The 21,576-nt window shown below is 47.5% G+C and overlaps 4 protein-coding genes across 9 annotated transcripts, besides 1 other annotated feature; all 4 read left to right on the forward strand.

Moving 5' to 3' along the window:
• The first annotated feature begins 108 nt into the window (after positions 1 to 108).
• stl (stall) lies at positions 109 to 8,242 on the forward strand. 2 transcript variants are annotated; one of them, NM_001259540.1, is made up of 10 exons: positions 109 to 1,204; positions 3,683 to 3,761; positions 4,309 to 4,452; positions 4,552 to 4,787; positions 4,960 to 5,798; positions 5,850 to 5,978; positions 6,036 to 6,285; positions 6,346 to 7,141; positions 7,199 to 7,882; positions 7,937 to 8,242. In NM_001259540.1, the coding sequence occupies exons 1-10, from the start codon at positions 1,028 to 1,030 to the stop codon at positions 8,011 to 8,013; spliced, it is 3,411 nt and encodes a 1,136-aa protein (NP_001246469.1). In that variant the 5' UTR covers positions 109 to 1,027; the 3' UTR covers positions 8,014 to 8,242. The 2 variants fall into 2 exon arrangements, with proteins under 2 accessions (NP_001246469.1, NP_001097423.1); NM_001103953.3 differs by having other exon boundaries at positions 617 to 1,204.
• Positions 8,115 to 8,182: a mobile genetic element.
• A 480-nt stretch (positions 8,243 to 8,722) lies between the features above and the next one.
• On the forward strand, positions 8,723 to 14,360 carry CG30271 (uncharacterized protein). Of its 4 annotated transcripts, NM_001202057.3 has the most exons (9): positions 8,723 to 8,813; positions 9,766 to 9,952; positions 11,157 to 11,216; positions 11,672 to 11,832; positions 11,891 to 12,202; positions 12,408 to 12,578; positions 12,636 to 12,727; positions 12,918 to 13,065; positions 13,398 to 14,360. In NM_001202057.3, the coding sequence occupies exons 2-9, from the start codon at positions 9,892 to 9,894 to the stop codon at positions 13,896 to 13,898; spliced, it is 1,506 nt and encodes a 501-aa protein (NP_001188986.2). In that variant the 5' UTR covers positions 8,723 to 8,813; positions 9,766 to 9,891; the 3' UTR covers positions 13,899 to 14,360. The 4 variants fall into 4 exon arrangements, with proteins under 4 accessions (NP_001188986.2, NP_726250.3, NP_001286745.1 ...); NM_166561.5 differs by lacking the exon at positions 8,723 to 8,813 and having other exon boundaries at positions 9,701 to 9,952; positions 13,398 to 14,005; NM_001299816.2 differs by lacking the exons at positions 8,723 to 8,813; positions 9,766 to 9,952; positions 12,918 to 13,065 and adding an exon at positions 10,831 to 11,026 and having other exon boundaries at positions 13,398 to 14,005.
• CG42284 (uncharacterized protein) lies at positions 13,679 to 21,152 on the forward strand. Of its 2 annotated transcripts, NM_137876.4 has the most exons (11): positions 13,679 to 13,877; positions 15,269 to 15,448; positions 15,686 to 15,832; positions 15,913 to 16,066; positions 16,122 to 16,279; positions 16,873 to 16,993; positions 19,511 to 19,582; positions 19,826 to 20,365; positions 20,433 to 20,696; positions 20,758 to 20,855; positions 20,912 to 21,152. In NM_137876.4, the coding sequence occupies exons 1-11, from the start codon at positions 13,821 to 13,823 to the stop codon at positions 21,092 to 21,094; spliced, it is 1,974 nt and encodes a 657-aa protein (NP_611720.3). In that variant the 5' UTR covers positions 13,679 to 13,820; the 3' UTR covers positions 21,095 to 21,152. The 2 variants fall into 2 exon arrangements, with proteins under 2 accessions (NP_611720.3, NP_001286746.1); NM_001299817.2 differs by lacking the exons at positions 13,679 to 13,877; positions 15,269 to 15,448; positions 15,686 to 15,832; ... (1 more) ...; positions 16,122 to 16,279; positions 16,873 to 16,993 and adding an exon at positions 17,342 to 17,499.
• CG30274 (uncharacterized protein) lies at positions 17,342 to 21,152 on the forward strand. The gene is made up of 7 exons (NM_166563.3): positions 17,342 to 17,499; positions 17,731 to 19,236; positions 19,511 to 19,582; positions 19,826 to 20,365; positions 20,433 to 20,696; positions 20,758 to 20,855; positions 20,912 to 21,152. Exons 1-2 carry the CDS (start codon positions 17,439 to 17,441, stop codon positions 19,074 to 19,076), a joined length of 1,407 nt encoding a protein of 468 aa, NP_726252.1. The 5' UTR covers positions 17,342 to 17,438; the 3' UTR covers positions 19,077 to 19,236; positions 19,511 to 19,582; positions 19,826 to 20,365; positions 20,433 to 20,696; positions 20,758 to 20,855; positions 20,912 to 21,152.
• Positions 21,153 to 21,576: the final 424 nt, after the last annotated feature.

The raw sequence follows: 21,576 nt of genomic DNA on the forward strand, positions 1-21,576 counted from the left end.
CTGTTTGCGCTCCAAAAGTACTTTTGCGAACTCCGGCCAAAAAGCCGAACGAGAATGGAGCGCCAGCCGACGATCGCGAGCTCGAGTTTTCCGTGATTTTCACATTTCATTCGCAAAAGTGCCGCCGTCGCGAGTGGTTGCCTCGCTCTCGCCGCCTCTTTCTGCGCTTCTGTCGCCGTCTCTTTCGTCGCCACGAAAAAAGTCCTTCGATCGATCCAACGCGCATTGACCTCCAGTAAATCGTTTCAAATTTTAAATGCCCCAAAGCGGTCAGATTTCGGCGTGATTTAGCGATTTTTAGTTAAAAAATATACATATAAAGTGCTTTTCGGCTATGGACATAAAACCAGAAGATCGTTATGCTCCAGAGCCGATGATCTATATGCCGTGTGTGTTTGTTGCTGGCTGCTTAATTGTGCGCTGGCGTTTAAATAAAATCAAGTGCGTTTAAATGACAAAAGACTGGCATTATATGTACAATATATTGGCAATTCAGAACTGGAGCTGGAGCTAAAATAGCATTTTTCAAGCACCATTTGGTCTTATCTCGAGTGTCGATCCATAAGGAAGAACTTAGGCAACAAACTAAAGTACACCAGCCACTAAAATAAAACGAAACATAAATAAGATAGAGTGCAAAAAAAAAAAAAAAGTGGCCCACAACAAATGACTCGTAATGCAATGCCTGGGCAATTAATTAGTGCATAAACATTTGAATTAACAGCCGTAAAAGTTGGAGCCCCGTACACGATCGCGCCTTCATTTGGCTCTCTCTCCCCTTTTGAGAAATCGGGCTCCAAGTTTTCCACCCTCGATTTTCGCCGCTGGAAAATGTAACTCCGCTACCACTGAAAATTATGACGCAAAAAAACCGAAATCGGTGCGCAGCCTGAGGAATAATATATTTGCAATTTATGCAACAATCGTCGCGTGGTTGTTGCCACAACAAAGAGCGATTAGTGCACTAGGAGCATTACAATAGCCACCTGTGGAGTCCCAGAGAAGCCGTCATCATCAACGCATCGTTATGACTGTCGCAGCAATTGGATCTAATCGGCACCGTCGTTTGGCTTTAATTGTTTTGACCACCTTGTGGCTGCTAATCGGGGCCAGCAGCTCCTCATCCTCCACCTCCTCCACCAATCCAAAATCCGTCAACATTGAGCTGCGTCGCAAGAGGAGCTTGCACTACAATGGCATTGAGGTGAGTCCCGATATCAATCAATGCTGCCTCATTGTCGTCCAATGAATGGCACTTTGGCTTTGTGGCTGCACGACGAACTGCAAAAGTAGAACATCTTTCATTGCAACTTAAGGCTTATCAACAAGGAATGTCTTTAGTTATTATATTCTTAAGGTCAGGCTTGAATCATGTGACAATTGTATTTATGGTAAAAGTTTACGTTTGCGGTGAGTCAGGATATTAATCAAACTATTGCTGTGGCCTCAGAGTAGAATGATAAGCGATATATCTTTACACGATCACACTGAAAACTTTAAAGTGTTAATGGAAAAATATCAAAAAACTAGTAAATTTCTATCTAACGGTTAAAACAGCTAAAGCATGTCATTTTATTTATTTATTAAGAAAAAAAAACGTATGCTCGATTTAATCACCAATATTTTCCAAGTGTAAGTGCTCTTGAATGTCATACGATTAACCCATTTACAAACACAGGTGATCATCCATCTACATACGTATGCGTCAAGTGACCAATAAAGAGCATAAAAAATCGCCGTATAGACAGAACATGTGCGCGACAAAAAAAAAAAAAGCAAAAGCCAAAAACATAATGTCTGACTCAACTTGAGTTTGAAAAGCTAAGCAGAAATTGGTCGCAGAGTTCCGGGGGAAAATGGGGAGCTTGGGGCGCGTACTCAGTCGCATAGACAAGGCGTTGAATGACCTCTGAAGTATATCTTTGTTGGGATATATGTTTTGGTAATTCGAGAGCTTTAACCCAATAAACATTAGCGCTGGCCAACAAGGCGACAACATGTCGAATTACATGTGTGTGTACACAACGACTCGTTTTTCCCATTTCCCCCACTTTTCCCAGATTCTTCGGGGATTTAATTTGAGCTGGCGTCGCAGAGTCTCTTTCGGTATTTTAGGAACTCATCACACGATTACAGGGAATTGCAAACAATCTTGCCACCAGCTGGCCGTTGCAGCTGCCTCCAAAACGCGAACGTTTCCCAGGCATTTTGCAGACTGGCAACGAGTTCGAGTGACAGGCGGTTCTGGCTGCCAATTTTGGCCAAGTTATTGACCCTCTGAAGTCATACTTAAGAATCCATTCGCTTGGTTGCGCTCTTGATTACGTGATTTTCCCCCTTTTCATTTGTTTTCCTACATCCGCACTCCTTTCAGCCTCTCAAATTGGCCTGAAGACAATTTTCTGTGATATAATTTCCACGTGTTGGTTTTTCAGTTTTCGCCATTTTAGCCCTATTTTCCATGTATACGAGTGTATGCTTTCCGCTCTTCACTCCTTTTATTTTTATTTTTTTTTGCTATTCTGCCGCCCATGGGTCACGCAAAATTTCATCACATAATCAGCTTGGCTAGCGATTACAGCGAGCATACCTGCATTTTCCGCTTTTCCCCCGATTTTGTCATCGCTTATTGTTGCTGTTTGTTTGGGGCTTTTCCGGCAATCGCCGACTGATTTGCTCTTTCTGTGCTGTTGCCCTTGCAGCCAATTAGTGTCCATTTCATTGAACATTGTTTGCCTTTGCTAAAGTTCAGCGGAAAGATTTTCGAAGAGTTAGGTAAGACCGGAGGTGGAAAAAAGGGTATATGTTAGTTGCAATACAATGAACTGTCCAACCTCAGAGTAATTTTTAATTCAGAATTTATAGCGGATTAGTGGAATGGTGACTACATTCATACCTAATAATTATTCCAATTAAAGATACTATTAACTGATTGAAAATTCTTTATGTGACCCATATTCGGGCAATCCTGAAATACATTTGGTTTATGATAATAGAGTCATACAGTAGAATCTTCAGGCTAATCTAAGTATAATCGGATACCCATGGGCGGTTAACGACCAGCCACGCCCTCTTTTGGCGCAGCATTACAATGTTGATAATAAACATTCGCCACAATGGCAATTTGTAACACCTTCTCCCGCTGGAGGCGGAGTTTCGATCCGAAGAGCCGAAACGCTCTTCACGCTCCGCCGAATCCAACGCGCTTTTCCACAAACAGCCAAATAAAATAAAGCCGAATGAAAACTGTTACAACAAATTAAATTAAATAATCGTGAAAAGCAGACGCACGCACCACAAAATATACGGCGAATGGATGCTAAATGGTATATATGTATGTTTGGGAATAAGACATACATTTTAACTGCTGCACTAACCTTTCCACCCGATGAGCTGGTGACCCCAACACAGCTGTTTGAGCTGTCTAATTGGGGTTTTCTTTTCGAGGTACAAATTTTCCATTGTGTGGAGTGAAAGTATTTCGGTTGTGTTTTTTGGGGGGGCGACTTGAGAAAACCCTTCTCCGTGGGTGCTCGCATCTGTTTTGGTCTGTTTAACGCTTTGCTGGCCATGTTACACTTTCCGCTTTGCATATCAAGCCCCATTCATTCGCATTCGCTGCTCTTTCTCTTTTTTTCCCATGCCACCAATGCCACAAATGCCACCGATGCCACCACTGCAGCTGGACAAGAACACCCTGGTCGGCCATCTGAGGGAGCACGAGCGGGCCCTGATCTTTGGATCACGATCTCCGGAAGAGGGTAAGTGTTGGCCCCGGGCACTGGACTTAAGATGAAGTAAGTAGAACGGGTGGCGGTGCACAGAAAAACCCATTACAGTTACAAATCCGTCCATTTTAGTTACACTGACTACAACTGGTACTTTCTTTTTCGTTCATTAACTAAAATGTCGAGCAAATCCTATAATTGTTATTCACCTCTTTGGAAAGTCAGTAGTTTTGTTAAAAGGCGTTCTGCCCAGAATATTTATGACCCATAATTTTGCTATGTCACGGGTGCATTTTCAATAACTTATAATTTGAGTCTTTTTTCTGAGTGAGTGAAGTATTTTAGCCATGACCTATAACTAACTGCAACATGTCATTAGGCCAGGAGCCCAAACATCAACCACTGCAATCGATAAACGCTAAACTTGAGCTGTTAACTGACGGGCGGTGGAGAGGTAGTGGGTTAAGGTGCCGGGGAGGAGTGGGTTAAGGTGGGCGGGGTCTTGGAAGGGGCGCGGAAATCCGCGCAGTTGTTGGCATTGATCCATGGCAGGCATTTATGTTGTTTGTTTACCTGGCAGCGCCCGAATTCAAACTCGTGCACTTGGCACAACAACGACCTGAGGAGCAGCAGCGGCTGGAGGAGAGGAAGCGGCCAGGTGAGGCGGAGCAGCATGGGGGCAATCCTCACCAGAGACGTCAGCGGCGCAGCCTGCCATCAGAAGGTGAGCGAAACAGCCAAATCGAAATCCAGAGAGCACATCGTGCTGCTCCAGTTGCGGTCATTATGCGAACAGTTTAATTAATGCAAATGCATTCGCCAGATGGGAATGGGCCACTGCCGCCGGAGGAGGAGGAGCAGGAGGCTGGGGAAGATGTGGAGGCGCGGTTGCAGCTGCAGCAGTCGCCGCAGCTGATCGATGACGCCTTCATTTTCATCCGACGCACCGAGAACGGCACCCAGTTCGTGGAGCACTCGCCGCAGCTGCTCAAGCGCCTGGAGAGATGCTTCTATCGGAGTCCAGCGGCTGCTCTCGATCTCTGCGAGCCCGGCAATGTGGTAAGCAAGTAAACTTAAGCTTATTAAAGGTGGCTTTCATTAGAAATACTATGATTTCTAAATCGATCTGTTTAAATATCAATCTTTATAATTCTAATTACTAATTGGACTTCCATAAATATGTTTATCTCATCCCGGCCGGTTGTTAATTCTTCACGCCTCGATCCCGCAGCGCGGCGTGTTCCAACAGAATGGCAGTGACCTGGTGATCCATCCGCTTCCCGCGCGCTTCGGCACTGGGACGCACGTGCTCTACCAAGCGAGGGTGGACAAGAGCGGCGGCGGCTACAGTGAGGCGTCGTCAAGGCGAACGGCGTCGCCGTTAGACAGCCAGCTGCAGTTCGAGCCCGATGCGGAGGAGTTCAACGAACCGCGGCGGCGATTGCGGGCCCAGTCTCAGTTACAGTCCCCGTTGAGATTGCGCTTCCAGCCACGACATCATCACCCACATCAGCACCATCAGCAGCGAAGACGCCGCTACATTGGGGATGCGCCGCGCTCCCGCTGGTCGGATATTCCTGAGGAACTCTTCATTGAGACGGCCATCTTTGTGGACAGCGATCTCTATGCTCACATGCAGAAGAACTTCCCCACAAACACGGAGAGCAAGGTGGTCAGTTTCCTGCTGGCCATGATCAATGGCGTCCAACTGCTATACCATCACCCCACTCTGGGTCGTCGCATCAATTTCGTGCTGAAGCGCCTAGAGATCTGGAAGTCCTGGGATCCACCGGGCCTGGTTCGTTCCAGGGATGTGGAGAACTACCTGAACAGCTTCTGCAAGTGGCAGGAGAAACTGAATCCCTTCTCCGACGCAGATCCGCTGCACTACGATCACGCCCTGGTTCTGACAGGTCTCGACCTCGTCACCTACGACAAGGGCAAGGCCAATAGCCAGGTGGTGGGCATGGCGACGGTCAAGGGCATGTGCACCTCTATCTACTCCTGCACCATCAACGAGGCCAAGCACTTCGAGAGCGTCTTTGTGGTGGCTCACGAAATTGGACATAAGTAAGTGGAAATCATCCTGTTGAGAATATCATTTCATCGCCCATTATTTAGTTTGGGAATGCGACACGATGCCAAGGAGATTAGCTGCGATCCTACCATGCACATCATGTCCCCGAAGCTGGGCAGCGGCAAGGTCACCTGGTCCAAGTGCTCGCGCACCTATCTTGAGGATTTCCTAATGTACGTGGCTTCACTAGTTTCACTTAACCACACTAGTTATTGAAATATCTATCTTAGGGATCCCCAGGCAGAGTGCCTCTTCGATCGGGACTCGTTCGCGGGTCCTTGGGATCATACGGCAGGTGGTCGTCTTCCTGGCGAACGTTTCAATGCCAATCAGCAGTGCATGCTGCGCTTTGGGAAGAACTTCATGCAGGCTAGCACCCAGAGCAAGATGGAAATCTGTCGGGATCTCCACTGTCGCCAGGATGGACTGCCCTGGACTTCGCATCCGGCGCTGGAGGGAACCGAATGCGGCCCCAACATGGTAAGTCTAATGATTTGCTCGGAGCATTATCTCAGGTAACACCATATCCCTAAACTTCAGTGGTGCCGAGGTGGAACCTGTGAGGCACGTTCCTCCAAACAGGGCAGCTACTCAGCCCTCAAGTCCTGGCCTCCTGAACATATTCCCGAGGCCACCCACGAGAAGATTATCCGACATGAGCCGAACAGGATTCCCCCGCTGCTGCACGACTACAATCCGATGGATAATGAGCTGCCAGGATCGCCCTCGAATTGGGGCGAGTGGAGCGAGCCGAGTGCCTGTGAGTCCGGCTGCCTCTACGGGCAGTCACGCCGCCTCCTGGAGGGCAGCACAGGTCTCCGAACGTTGAACAGAAGCTGCCTGAACTTTCCATCGCGCTGCATTGGCAGGGATCGGCGATTTGTCACCTGCAACACACCGCAATGCCACAAGGTGCCCGTCCAGACAATCAACGACTTTGCCACCCAAGTGTGCATGCAGGCGAGGAAGTCGGATCCGGAACTCACCGGCGAGGGCCAGCAGCTGCCCAGCACGCTGGACGCGTCCTGCAAGATCTTCTGCCGCACCAGGACCAATGGCACCAAGTCCCGGCGCTGGACATTCCCGGATGGCACCACCTGCAAAGCGAAGCAGCACAACCCCGAGGATATCACCTATTGCATTTCCGGTCGCTGTGAGCGCTTCTCCTGCGATAATTCCACCTCCAACTTCTTCAAGATGGACAGCAGTTTCTGCGAGGCGAGATCAGTGCGCCCCACAAGGGATTCCTCGGATCAGGAGAGCAGACAGCAGACCAACAGGCAGCGATATGCGGAGCGCCAGGAGGGAAAACCACAGAAGAATCACTACGAGAATGGTAAGCTATAGTTAAATAAGATAGAGATATATGTAGTAATGCTTTTCGCTTTTACAGAGGTAGCTAAGCGACCTTCGTATGGCCAAGGCAACCACATCAATGCGCCAGCATCGCCGTACAAGAGGAGGAACTATCACAAGCCATATCCTCCAGAGATTCCGCGTCCCCCACCGCCTGCCTCTGCATCACTGATCGCATTGGATCGCAGCTCGTCCTCGGAATCGGAGTGGGTGGCCCACCCGGGCTGCCACTCCAACTGCATGACAGACTCGAAGGGCGTGCAGGGTGTCACCTCGCGGCTGACCGGTGTGGAGAGCATCCAACTGTGCTCCTATCGCATTCAACCCTGCGAGCGTTTGCAGACGGCGGCGGAGTATGCGGAACAGACGTGTGCCAGGTATCGCCAGAAGGTGCGCGGTCTGTCCGGCCACGGGGCACAGATCTCGGCTAGCATCGATGAGCCGGACCGCAGCTGCCGCGTTGGCTGCCAGGATGAGTTCATTAAGTACAGGTACTACCTGGTGAATGGCCGGAACGGACACTTTCCGCCAGGCACTCGCTGCTCGCCGGTGGGCAAACGATATTGCGTGTATGGCAGGTGCCTGGAATTCGGCGACGATGATCTGCCGCTGGACAAGACCCACATTAGCTTGGGTCAACTGAGGACGCGACGGAAAAGGAGCTCGATCTCCAATGATTTGTTCAACATAACGGAGATATTCATTAAACCATCACATTCAGGTGGGTGTGCAAGTGTAAATAATTCCGATAATAACCCTTTTTTTCTTTGTACAGATATCTCCGCCGAAAACATCGAATTCACCCAACCCATTCACGTCTCCGCAGACGAACTGAGTAGCAAAAGCCGATAGCCCAATGGCTTCCTGGCCACCATTCCCTTAGTCGATTAAGTTCTAAGCTAGCTTAAGTTGCAGGCTGCTCAAAGGAAACCGCCTGAAAAACACATTGATACAAGAGAGGATGCTATAGTCGATTTCCTCGACTATCAGATACCCCTTACTCAACTAGTGGCAGTGCGAACGAGAAAGTTCTTTTTGGTATAATCGTATAATAAAATGAAAAATTGCAACATTTTTGTTCAAAACTCAAATATCCATCTTCTTTAAAGAAATGAATGAAACACATTGCACATGATGGTTGAAGGACTAATAGTTTGATTTCAAACTCAGGCTGTTCGAAAAAATGCAATTAGAGCATTCCAGTCACAAAAGGGCTATTAAAGTGCAATGCAAAAAATATGAACAGATAATAATGGTAAAATTGAAATCGAAAATTCGTTTGCGGGGAGCCGCCTTCACCTTTCAATATCGGCTACACTTGAGGCATTTTCCACACCCACCAGCGATTTTCCATCGGTAATATTTGTGTAGGTTCACTTTTTTGAGGTTCGCATGCAAACGACGGCAGCAATTACCAATACTCGATACCAAAAAGGGTACCAGCAATCAGCCAAACATTCATACAACACACAAAACACGAGTTTCGCTGGTGTGCGTGAAGGGAAAAATTAGATAAAACACCTACGAAACGCTGAATATGCCACAGTCTGCAGGGAAAGCGCGCGCCGTGTAAATCGAATCGAAACGGAAACAAAGCCCCGAAAACAGTGGAAAAAGGAAAAAGGAAACGCGGAAAGCGTCGGAAAAGCGAAGTGTGTGTTTAGTGCAAGGCTAACTTGTGTTTTGGCCCACAGCAGGGTGAAGACATATCCTTCTGGACTCATCCTGTCGAGTTCAGTGCACCCAAGTGCAGTGCCTCTTATGCGAACAGTTCTACAAACCATGAATAATGCATAGATCAGTTTAAAAGTCCACGTGAAGTGAAATCCTGACTGTTAATTCAAAGATATATATAACAAGGCAATTAGTTTTAGCCCCCGACTAATTGGCATTGACATTTTCATAGCCCGTTTGGGAAGTATTAAAATTTGGGTCAGCGTCTTCCCCATTTTTTTTGGGGAGCAGGAGTGACGAAAAACCTTGAAAGCCACTCACGCAGCTCTCCGGGGAAACTGTGTCAAGTGTCTCTTAAAATTTTGACCACACGCAAGTGCGTAGGAGTAGAATTACTCATCCATTGGGAGCACGTGCTATCTTTGCCTCAAGGACCTTTGGGCAGGACGCTCTGACCTGTGCCTACTTTCCATACAATGCGGCTAACTTTTTGATTGTGCCCATTTCGATAATATGGGCATTCGAATTGGAAAATCGATTCGCAGCTAATTGGTTTGTTTTCAGCGCGGCTCTTTTTGGGCACTAGTCCTAGTCAGCAGGCAATGTCCTGGCAGAGTGCAAAGCAAGTGGAGCGCATTAGAAGTCCTGGCCAATTGTAAAATAAATAAATAAACCATAAAACTCACATGTGAGCAACACAGGTTGTGACTGCAAGCACGCCCTCAAGCCACGATTTTCCCACCTTTTACCGGACTTTCCATTCAATATTCACACACGCAAGGACCTCACCAGCTCACCATTTGTCCAGCTCACCCGTTGTCCAGCTGAGCAGGTGCAGTTGTCCACTCAGACGTCGTTGAACTCGACAGGACAGCGGTTCATCCTGTGCTCGCCCTGTGCCATTTTCAAAACGAAACGGTCTCTTTGCAGTGCCAAGTGAATACATTTAATCCATGAATCACGACTGGGGCGATGTGCAGAGTCGCGGACTCTAGTGGTTTCCCAGCCTAAATTATAATAATAAATTCCCAAGGAGGATTGCAAAAACCCACAAACATGCCTCCCAAGAGACGAAGGAGATTCCAGGGACTCTATTACCATTCATCGCCGCCCAAAGGTGAGTGTACAGTGAATACATATTCATATTCGTCCATCCTAATTGAGGGAAATTGTGGTGACAACACGCCAAACCGAAGGCGATGAGAAGTTTCTGTAGTTTTTGTGGCCAAAATTTGCATATTGCGTGCCGTTGAGGGTGTCAGCTCAACAAGTTACAATGCCACGGGATCCTGTGCGGTTGATTGCCACATTAAGTGGCAACCACTAATGCGCCATTTCCGTGGCACTTTCGAGCAGTTTTTATTGCCACTCATACCGTGTGTGTGTGTGTGTGTGTGTGCGTTGGTGTGTGGGCCTGGGAAATGGAATGGAAATTTAATGATTCACCGCGGCCAACTAATTCACATGTCACTGCTGCAAAGGTAGTAGAACAATTCCTCAAGGTGTCCGACCAAAAATAGTCGGAGTAGAAGACCTTGACACATCAATTATGTGGGTGAAAAGGCCAACAAGTATATGGTAATTTTCCGGCTAACAATTTTCCAAGCAAGACAAAGCATTTTCATGGAAAATCCTGAAAGTATTCTCTATTAAATTGCTTTGAATTCAAGGAGGGACTAAGGTATTTCCACGACTACAAGAATTTTTCGCGAGTAAACCAAAAAGTATGCTATAGCAAATGCAGCGAATTTTCTCACGAAAATCTAGTCAGAGATAATGAAAAGACCTTTGCTCAAAGGTTACTAAATAAAAGAAAATAGAATTGGAAAATTCCTAAAGAAAAACTAAGCTGTAGTAACGAAATTGTTTGGAATTCTTCCCCAAGGAATGCTAATCAAGTTTGAATCAGACAAATGGAAATTCTATTTTCACATATTTGCTTAGCTGGAACTCTAATGAAAATGTTGACTTTTCGCTTTATATAAGCCAAACAAACACACACACACACACACTTTGGGTTATTTATTCATGTCAGAAGTTGGAAGTGCGCGAACAGGACGCAATTATTCCTCCTTGCGACCCTTTGCTTTTGACCACAGCAACGGAGACCCGAATTCAACACCTTTCGACCTGGCCAAGAATTAGTTTGCCAACGTGGCTCAAGCTAGCCAGACGCAAAAAGTACAAACAGGTTAGAAAGCAATCAGAAAGAAAGTAGTCAACGGAGTGTAACGTCACTACAATTGTCACACTCACAATTTCATACCTTTTGACTAGTCAAACAATCGAGTCTAAAGCCAGGATGTCTAATTCCATTGCAGTGATGCCCATGAATGGACAGGCGGGTGGACAAAATGGACGCAAGCGTCGGGACAACGAAGGTGCGTATTTGAATGGACTTCGCATTTCGATTTCCGCATCCAGGTGTTCGATTTCCACGATTGCTCCACTAAATCATTCAGCGGGTGGGCGATCTAATATGCTGATACGACGACCTGCGGGGCGTTACCCACTTTTGCACTGCGAAAAAGTTTGGCGCCGACCTTGGGGCATTTCAAGTTGGCAAAAACTTTTCGCCGGCGGAAATTGTCTCAAGTTTCCACTAATGCCACTTTAAGCGAGCCGATGTCGGAGTCACAAACTCGAACACTCATTGCATTTATTTTCGTTTTAATTTAGTTTTCAGTTCTTTTTCGGCTTCTTTGGCTGCTTTTTCGGCAAATTGCATGCAAGCACGAACGAGGGCGAAAATGAATTGGAAATCGCAATCGGGTCGCGGGGGTGGGGCGGCGAAAATTAATTTCCACGTTTTCAATTTCCATTTCTCGGCTAATAGATTTCTCGGTGAAGTTATCCACCATCAGGATCTGGATTCACGAGAAGGACATTGGCAAGTTGACGCGTATTTTATGGGGTGGCCAGGGCAACAGACTATGCCAACAGGCCAGCAACAATGGTCGAGTGAAGCGCTTCCTCGCAGCCGTTCCCCATGTCATGGTGAGGAAGTCCTGCGCGTATCCTTTGGCTCTTCTTTAACTTCCGACCATCCGCACAGAATGCCATCAAAGATCTGCACCAGGCGGTCATCGACAACAATCTGGAGACCGTGCAGGCGCAGCTGGAGCCACCGGTGCCCAGTGCACTGGTCACCTGCAAGGACGGCAATGGCTTGAACATCATACACAAGGCCGCCGGACTGGGCCACACCAAGCTGCTGGAATACCTGGTGGGCATTTGGCCCGAGGGCGCCCATGAGACGGACATTACCGGAAAGACGCCGCTCCACTGGGCCGCCAGTGCCAAGAACAACATGCGATGCTACACACTGCTCACCCAAGCGGGTTGCGACGAGGAGGCCGTCGATTATGTGAGTGGGTGGGAATGTTCCCTTCATTTGGTAGTAGGTATCGTAGGTATCCTGGTAAATCTGAAGTAATGTAAGAGATCCTTTGATCCTTTGCCGTAATTTGGTTTTGACACATACAACATCCACTGAATATAGCTTAAGAGTGGGTGCAGATGTTGCTTTGTGGTCGGTAGGCAATTAAAATGATTCATTGGGGCAATTTCAGAAAATGAAGACCCCCTCATACTATCGCCACAAGCCGCACGAAATCGAGCGCGCCTTCCTGGTTTATGTGCCGGATGCACCTCGCGTCTCCCCCGACAGCGCCACCGATTGGGACGCCTTGTGCGATGAGAGTGGAGTGGACAACGGAGCGGGGGGCGATGCCAGCTCCAAGGTGAGTGGGTGTCACGGGTAACTCATTCCCAACTGCTCCTTCTCCTTTCGCCACTAGAAACTGGACATCAAGGTGCCGCCTTCTGTGAATGGCCGAAAATCGCTGGACGACAGCCTTGAGAACACCTCGGAGCTAGACACCAACGACGGGTAAGTGGATGAATGGCTGACTGGGTGGCTAGGTGCTTGGTTGGTGGGTCTTAGGCCCCTAAGATTAAGCTTACGCTTGCCTGCCTTTTGCTGACAAAATGCTGCGCTGCCCATTTGATTTGTGTTTGTGGTGTGTGTTTTGTATGGGGCATGGCTTTGAGAGAGAATTTTTTGCATTTTGAAACCGCAGTACGAGTGCCAATGAGGATGACGATCTGTCCAAGGTGGATGCGGAGCCGGAAGCGGAAGTCGCCTCGCCATTGCAGCGCCGACCGGAAACGCCGGCCACCTTCAACACGATCAATGGCGATGGCGATGGCGAAGACAGCGAGCCAGAGGTAAGTCATCCCGCCTCTTTCGTTATAATTTTCCATATTTTTTCGTATCGCTTTCGATGGTTAGCGGCTTGCTTGCACACTTTGAGAATGGCTTTTGGTGTTTGCAACTTAATTAATTAGCTTTTTGGGGGCTGGAGACACTGTGAAAGTAAGCCATTGTCGGCTCCCGCCATTTCCCTTCTCCACTCTCTCGCCGTCGGCACTTGCGCTTTTTGTTTAGAGCCCAGATAAACCATTTCCTGCTGTATATATAGGCTGAGATCGAAGGACCGTAGAGCGAAACTGTTGAATCACTTGGAAAGCAATCAGTCGACAATTGTTTACTTTTACAGAATATTGGAAGAGCTGTAAGCGCGAATGGAGGCGGAGAGGCAGAGGAAAACGGAGTTGGGCAGGACGAAGGAGGCGGAGGAGATGCGGTAATCGTGGAGAATGGCGAAGTTCGCGAGGAGGCTCCGGAGGAGGATCAGCCAACAGAGCCCGAGGACGTGGGAAAACCCGAGGAGTCTGCTACTGAGAGTGAGCTTGAAGGAAACAAAAAGACTGAAGTGGAGCCAGAGGAGCCAGAGGAGCCAGTGGAGCATGTGGAGCATGTGGAGCAGGCGGTGGAACAGGCGGAGCAGGTGGAACAGGCGGAGCAGGTGGAACAGGCGGAGCAGGTGGAACAGGCGGAGCAGGTGGAGCATGAGAAGCAGGAGACAGTGGATGAGCCGGAGAGCAACGCTAAGGATGAAGCGGATCCGGAAGTTGCCGCCATGTCCGTCGAAGAAAGGGAACCAGAGTCAGAGAACGATAACGATGACGATGATGAGGTACAGATGGGCGTGCTCTAAGTGTCCGCAAACGTTTTGTAGTTTATTCACGTTTGTTGTGTGTGCCGTTTGCTCAACCCATTTACCCCTCTTCAATGTGAACCTCTAAAATGAAACGCAAAAAACTCAAAAAAAAAAAAACTGAATTTGAAAAGTAATATACCAATCTGCTGCAGCCAGGCACTCAAATTCCATTCATTCCAATTTGTTTTACCACTGCAAGAGCCACAGCAACAGCAACAACTTCAGCCGCAACCCAATCAGCAGCAAAATGCGAAACTTTAGCAATCAACTTCAACATAAGCCCGCTTAGATAATGAAATAACCGTAACCGAAGCAAAATTTCTTGATATATCTCTATACATATACATATATATATATTTTGTAAAGCAAGTGTTATGTTCTCTTCTTTCCAATAACAATATATTTAGCCGTAGGCATTGTAGTAACAGTAACCAATTAAAAATGGAAAGCAAAACCTGCAACTTGTGTCTTTTGTTTATCGTTTTTCTATTGCACCCGAGACCTGCCCAACAATCCGTGTGTTTGTTTCCATTTCCATTTCCGTTTCCGCATCCGTATCCGTTGTTTCCCTTTCAGTTTCACTTCAGTGTGTTATTGCCTTAGATCGAATCAATGCCAGTGTCTGCCCCCAATTTGTGCTTATCGATTGCCTGAAATCAGCAGCTGTTTACCCACAGATAGACTTTATAATAATGCACTCATTCCGACCGCCGTACATTTGAACCGAAATAGTACATATGTGCAGGGCAAGTCGCTCGTTTTCACTTTCGAACGGCCGACATTTCGACTGGGAGACGGATAATCGGACGGAGACTCTGAGGTTGAGTCGGGTGCAGAGTCGGTTCTCAACTGTCAGAGGCATCCAGTTGTTGGTGGATCCGAATGGGAACTGAACATGCAAACGTCAAAACAGTTGCAGGCATTAGATATGTGATATTTGATATATGGCAAATATACCTTATATATATATATATAATCGTTGCATTCCCTCGAGTTAGTGGTGGGTGGTTCTTATGGCAGCTATAATGACTATTCCCAGCTGCATTTCAATAAAGATGGGGATACGTGGCGTATGCGTGATATTGCGTATACGCTACGTGGACTCCGAAACAAGTTAATTTGGATTGCTCGGTCTGATTGAAGGGCTTAAATTGCACTCTTTATTACGTTGCAATATTCCTAACTATAGTTATATAGTCAATGGGCTCAGAACTGGCATTGTCACCTGTAGCAGCACTTAGTCCTTGTAAAAATTAACGTATCCTGTTCAATGTTTTTTATGTCTCTTCGCACTTTGTAGCCATGTCCAAGTCACTGTCACAACCATATAAACATACAATCTTAAGTGGTGAAATAACTTTAAACAGGATGTAATAGCTTCGGACAGCAAAGGAGCCAATCCCCAGGAGGGTCAGCAACCAGGAGCCGGAGCACAGCCACCGGAGGACGACGGCAATGAGTCACTCACATCAGCAATGGCCATTGAGGGCTTTGTGCACGGTGCACCCGAGGATTATACAGTTCAGTCTCAAACTGCAGTTGATGAAGTATACAATGCTATCCCTATCTTTCTATCTGTCTATCTATCGCCCTTTGTTGCTGGCTCACCAGGCTTCTTTTGGGTTCGCACTTAAGTCACTCATAAAGCAAACCATCGAGTTCTTTATATACCCAGAATCATTCCAGTCCATCACCCTTAGCGCTTTCAAAGATGCACTTTTCGTCTTGGCGAGACGTGTTCGTGTTCATCCTCTCATTGGACACCTGCTTACTGTTTTCCGTAGAATGAGCGCATTAAGCGCATTGTGGAGTCCGGAGACTTGGAGCAGCTGGCCGAGATTGTGCTGAATGGCGAGGGCGGCAGCTTGGTGGGCCTGAAGTCGCCAGAACCGGAAATACAGGCCTTTCTCAACAACGTGCCCAGCTATATGGTAAGCGAGCCGAAAGGTTCCTTTCGAAAAGGAAGGAAGGCGCACTAATTACGCCTTGCATCATGTTTTCACTCTGGCAGGAGAAAATACATCGCGTGCACGACGCGGCACGTGACGGAGGTTTGCTGGCACTGCAGCAGGCTCTGGATCGCCGGAAGTTTGCCATTGCAAAGAACGACATATCGCCCAACGGCTCCACACCCTTGCACGTGGCCGTCCTCTTTGGCCACACGGGTAAGTCCGCCCGGATTCTATTTATATGATTGGTTGACCCCTATTCCCGACCTAGACATCGTTCGGTACTTGGCGTCCCGCTTTCCGGAGACCATGACAATTACGGATAATGACGGACGCACGCCGCTTCATTACGCAGCCACAATTAAGGACAACGGCCATTTCTACAACATGCTCCTGCAGTTGGGCGCCAATCCCAAATCACTGGACAAGGTAAGTTAAAGTGATGGGGGGTGCTTGAGTAAGAGTATGTGAAACATATGATGGTGCTGCAGGAATTACTTTAATCGCGTTTATAAAGGTGCCTAAGACTATAGAACAACGCATACTTTTATACCTATAATCACTGGGAATTTGTGTTAAACATAGATTTTATCTGAGACTCCTCCTATTATTTTGGTAGTATTCTAAAGTTAGCTCAAATTCTTATATATATATTTTCCATGAGAATGCTAATTACCCAATTAATTCAATAGTTTCCCCAAATTACGCTAATAATAAAGAACGTAAAAATATAAAACAATACCTTAAGTATAAGAAAAACGACACCGTTTAGTTTTGAGTTTATTGGGAACAAGTGCAGCTGTAGTCGGCTAATAGCATTAGAAATGTCAAATGAAAATTGTTTTAAAATTTCTGCCCACTGCCCCAACCGAAATCGAAAGTGGGCCAAGGCTCAACCGATTGGCCCACTTGACTTTCAAATGTCTGCAGCAGTGGGAATCAATATGCCATACATAAGGGATTAGGACGATGTAAATAATGAACGGAGTTTGATTTAAAATTCAATACCCAAACACACGCAGCTGGGCCACTCGGCCGAGTTTTACCTGGACAAGGAGAAGGCGAAAAACATTCTCAACTACACCGAGCTGCTCAATATTTTCGGGGCGGAGGAACTGGAGAACCAGTTGCTCAATGACCAGGGTAAGGACACCGGGGGCCGTGAGCCACCGGCAGCTGTTCCAGCGCTCCAACTTGACCGTTCACCAGGCACCACCAACCACATCAAGTCCAGCACCCACCCACCCATTACACCCGCTCCAGATAGCGCTATGCCATGCCGCTTTGCTTTGCCTCTGTGGCTTTAGTGGCGTTTTGTTTTCACACTCGCTTTCGCTGCCCACACACGAACACACACATGCACACCGACGGTAAACCGAAATAATTAAATACATTTGTTTGCCAAGTCAAACAGTCGGAGTGGGAGTGAGAGTGAGTGTGGATGGGGGAAATCGGGGGCTATAAATTGCGGCTCAGGGGCTAACCGAACTCGGCGCGAGCTTTGGCCAAGTCAGTCATCGATTTTCGGTCGCACCGTGCACACACTGCGTATACGTGTTGGATACCCGTGTTCGGTTGCTCGTTTCAAATGGAGGGAAATCGCAATGAATTTTTCAACGAAATCATTGGCAATATTGATGAAATATTCGGTATGTAGGCAAAACGCACCATCTCGCCCAGCACCAGCGCCTTTTTTCTTGATCACCCACCCCGGCAATCCTTTCATCCGTATCCGTCATGGTCTCGGTGTTCGTATATGCATCTGTGTCTCTGTCTACGCTTTGGTGTCTAACTGTGTATGTGTGTGTTGATTGATAACCAACCGTCCAACCCAAAACAAATAAATTATCATCTATGCTGCTCCGGATAACCATGAGCAGTTCCCGACGATCTGCACAGTGCCCGACGGGAGCTGCAGGATGGCGAGATCTCAAGGACCTTGGAGCGCTGCTTTAGCGTCATTACGGAATCGGGTAAATTGCTGAGCGGCACTACGGCATCGGCTCTATCGCATCGAAAGCCACTGAGTGCATCCTCGCTGCAGCTTTCGGTGACCAGCTATCTGAGTAGATTCCTCAAACGTGGCGTCTACGACAAGATCAAGCGCCGACAGACCCGACTCGATCACAATCTCTTCGATGTCCTGTGGCCAGCGATGCGGAAAACATCGAAGGCGCGCCACTTGGAGGAGGACATCAACTGCGGGATTATAGCTCCAGATTTCGATGTGTTTGTGGTGTTCCAAGAGTTCTTGGTGCCGTTGCTTAAGGACATGCATTGCCTGAGTATCGATGCTGATTTCAAACCGCAACCTCGACTGGCCTATTTTCCCATGGACAATGGCGAAAGGCTCAACACAGCGGCTTTCGTCTTCGACGATGAATCGCAGCTGGTCACCCGCTGTTTGGTTGAAGTCTCCAGGAATTTGGATCAGTTGGAGCTACCCCTGAACCTCACCATTGGCCAATTGGAGCAAGCGGAACGTCTGATGATGAGCAAAATATTTACCACCCATTTTGCGGATGCCATTGGCGAAACGGATTCGGGAAACTATTACACCATGACCGAACTCTTGGAACCCGACTCTGAGGTGACGATGATGCTCAGTAGCCTCGGTCTGATGATTCCACTCTTAGATACAAAGGATCTGGTGCAGGCTGCCGAGTCTACAGCCTTCAATGGAGCTCTTTGGCCATACGGCAGGGGTGCCTTTGTCAATTCAGCCAACAATATGGCTGTGTGGCTGAATTGTCAGGAGCACTTGAGAATAATCTCCACGACTAGCAGCAAAGAGCCAGCGGATATGGGAGCTGCTTACACGAGAGTGGGAAGAGCCATAACCTACCTGGAAACCCAACTGCATTTCAAGGAGAGCTATCTCCTGGGTTACCTCCAGTCCAGGCCCAGTTACTTGGGCACCGGACTCAAGATGACGACCATAGTGAAGCTAACGAATCTGATGAAGGAGATGGACAACCTGCGGCACTTGTGCTCGGTGCGGGGATTGAGTATGGTGACCAATCGCCTTTCAAAACTCACCGTGCGCCTTGTCAATATGCAGAGCATGGGCGTTGTGGAATACGTGCTTTTCCAGGACTACTGCACTGCTGTCACCAATATCCTGTCCCTAGAGAAGGACATGTCGCTGACGAACTCCAAGCACATCGCCACCATGCTGGTGAAGATCTTCAAGCGCAAGAAGAACAGCATCGTGGATCGCAACTAGAAGAAAGCACTAGATTCCAGCTCAATGTACATACCAACAAAAAACAATACCTCCGCACATTAAATCACTAATACATATGCTAAATTTGATTGATACCTGCCACGAGCCCTCATCTCAAAAACTCCTCCGCTTTCGCTGCGTTTAAGGTTAATCCGCAATCGTAAGTTCCGCTTTGAGTTACACCTACATAGTCGTATCCGTATCCGTGTCTTGCCCGAAGACTGTGAACTTGTCACGATTATAATATGATTTGCAAAGTCTCTTGAGTTCAACCATCGGCATCCTCATCTTCGTTTGTTTACTCCCCAACCGCCAAAAAAAATACTACTCCCCTCTCGCTTTGTGTACATAGATTACTGGGACTCGATCCATTGAGTGTGACTGAAGATATCCTGGGCCATTGGAGTGACTAATCCAGCTTGTTTTTCACACAGGTCAGGCGCAGCCAGTGAGCTTTCAGGCCAATCCAATCTTCAAGACGGAGCAGGGAAAATACCTGGCTGATTGTAAGTATTTTGGAAATGCGGTGGTTCTCTGACGTGACACAAAATTTAACGACATTCCGTTAGGTAGTTAATTTTAGATAAGAAAGTGGTAATGTTTCTTAGCATATGAGGTTTATTTGTAAACGGTGTTCTAGTTGCAGTGCCTAGTTTAAACTTGAAATGAAGTCAGGCAACATTTGTCTAGAACCAATTTAAAGTTTAGTTAAACTCGATAAGCTTATCTATACTCTTTCTCTCAATCAGCTCTCGCCGATCCTTTGATCAAGGCCCTCACTGAAATAGCCAACAAAAGACCCAGAGATCCCGTTGCCTATCTGACCAACTACCTGCAGCACTTCATGGGCGACCGCAAGCCAATGACCGAGGTCCAAGTTCACTCGGGCAGCAGCAAGGCCAGTACTAGTTCCACATCCACCCTGGCATTGCCCAAGTCGAATGCCAGCTCGAACCAAAGATTGGGCAACACACGCAATGGTCCTGGTCCCACCAATGCCGATCTCATCGAGCTGGATGCTCGATCTGTAGCCGAGGATGAGGATGCGGAAGGAGCACTGGCGGTGCAGCACATGGAGGAGCGGGATGAGCACGGTCAAAGTATGCTACACTTCGCATGTGCCCGCTCTCATCGGAGGGGAGCTCTCTACACTCTGATTGAGGAGTCGGGCATTGACATCACCTACCGGGATGAGCTATATCGAACTGCTAGAGATGTCTCGCTCCAAGCGAATCAGCCGAACAATGCGGCCGAGATCGATCGATATGTCATGGCACAGGCAGTTATTGGTAGGTTATACCAAACATTATCCTTCCTCCTAACTAACTGCGTATAAACTGTACTTTCCCAAACAAGGCGACGTCGAACCTTTCGAACAACTCGCTCTACAAGGCTACGATCACATCCTGGACATCGAAGACGAAAATGGTCAGTCTATAACAGATGTGGTGCAGTCCCGACAGAACGCTGCTCTTGGAGAGTTCCTGGCCAACCTTAAGGCATTGGAGGAATCTCGCGAAGAGCTGCATCAAATGATCAGGGAAAATAACATGGAGCGAGTGGTTGAGTTGACCAATGTTGCCAATGCCAAGTGGTTGATAAGAACCAAGAACTATTATGGTAAGAGTGGACTTTTAAAGTTAAAGAAAGATTTTCTTAAACTTATTCCAATAAACTTCAGGTCGAACCGCCCTGCACATAGCAGTGCTGAAGGAGTCCGAGGAAATGGTTCAGCACATGGTGAAAATCTGTCCCGAGGGCTTGAAAATCACAGATAACGTAAGGAACCTAAAGTAATGTCTTAAATTTAGTATCTAAACATGGTCAATTTCCAGTTGGAACGCACTGTTCTGCATTACGCCATGGGTACCAATGCGCTGGAGAGTGTGAGTCGGATACTAATTCAGAACGGGGCCAAGCGAACCGCCAAGGATCTCAAAGGACGACAGCCAAGCTATTACTTCATCAACAAAGCGGACATACTACGCCTGCAGGAGGAGGAGGAGGAGAGCCGCTGAGAGATCGGATTAAGCAATATGTATAGTATATAGTATACAATAAAGTACAAGTATATAGAAATCCGCTTGTACAGTTGCTTGTACTTTGTATGCCAAATTTATAGCTGAACCAGTTTGTTTGGCACTATGCAGATTGGGGTTTCCGGGCATGTTGGACGTCATATATACAATATACATAGGCGCTATCCGTTCAAGATCAAGTTTGAAGAAAGGTTTCCGATAAGGTGCTTGTTCATGGCGCCCATGCTAGATGAAACACTTTCGCTATCAGTCGAGGTGCTTCACACTTTATTATCTGATTCCATGGGGGGACGGGGTCTGGAACGTCTGGCCCACTAGTCTGAAGGATCCCACGGGCAAGCATGATCCAGATAATTGGCATTGCCATTGGCCGACGATAAGATATAACTTAAGCCTCGGCCACTGAAGAGGCTCAACAGATAACGCGGCACTGAGTGACAACAGTTGGCTCTTGGAAATCA

Source organism: Drosophila melanogaster, chromosome 2R (assembly GCF_000001215.4).
Source record: "Drosophila melanogaster chromosome 2R".
In the NCBI taxonomy this organism is placed as follows: domain Eukaryota; kingdom Metazoa; phylum Arthropoda; class Insecta; order Diptera; family Drosophilidae; genus Drosophila; species Drosophila melanogaster.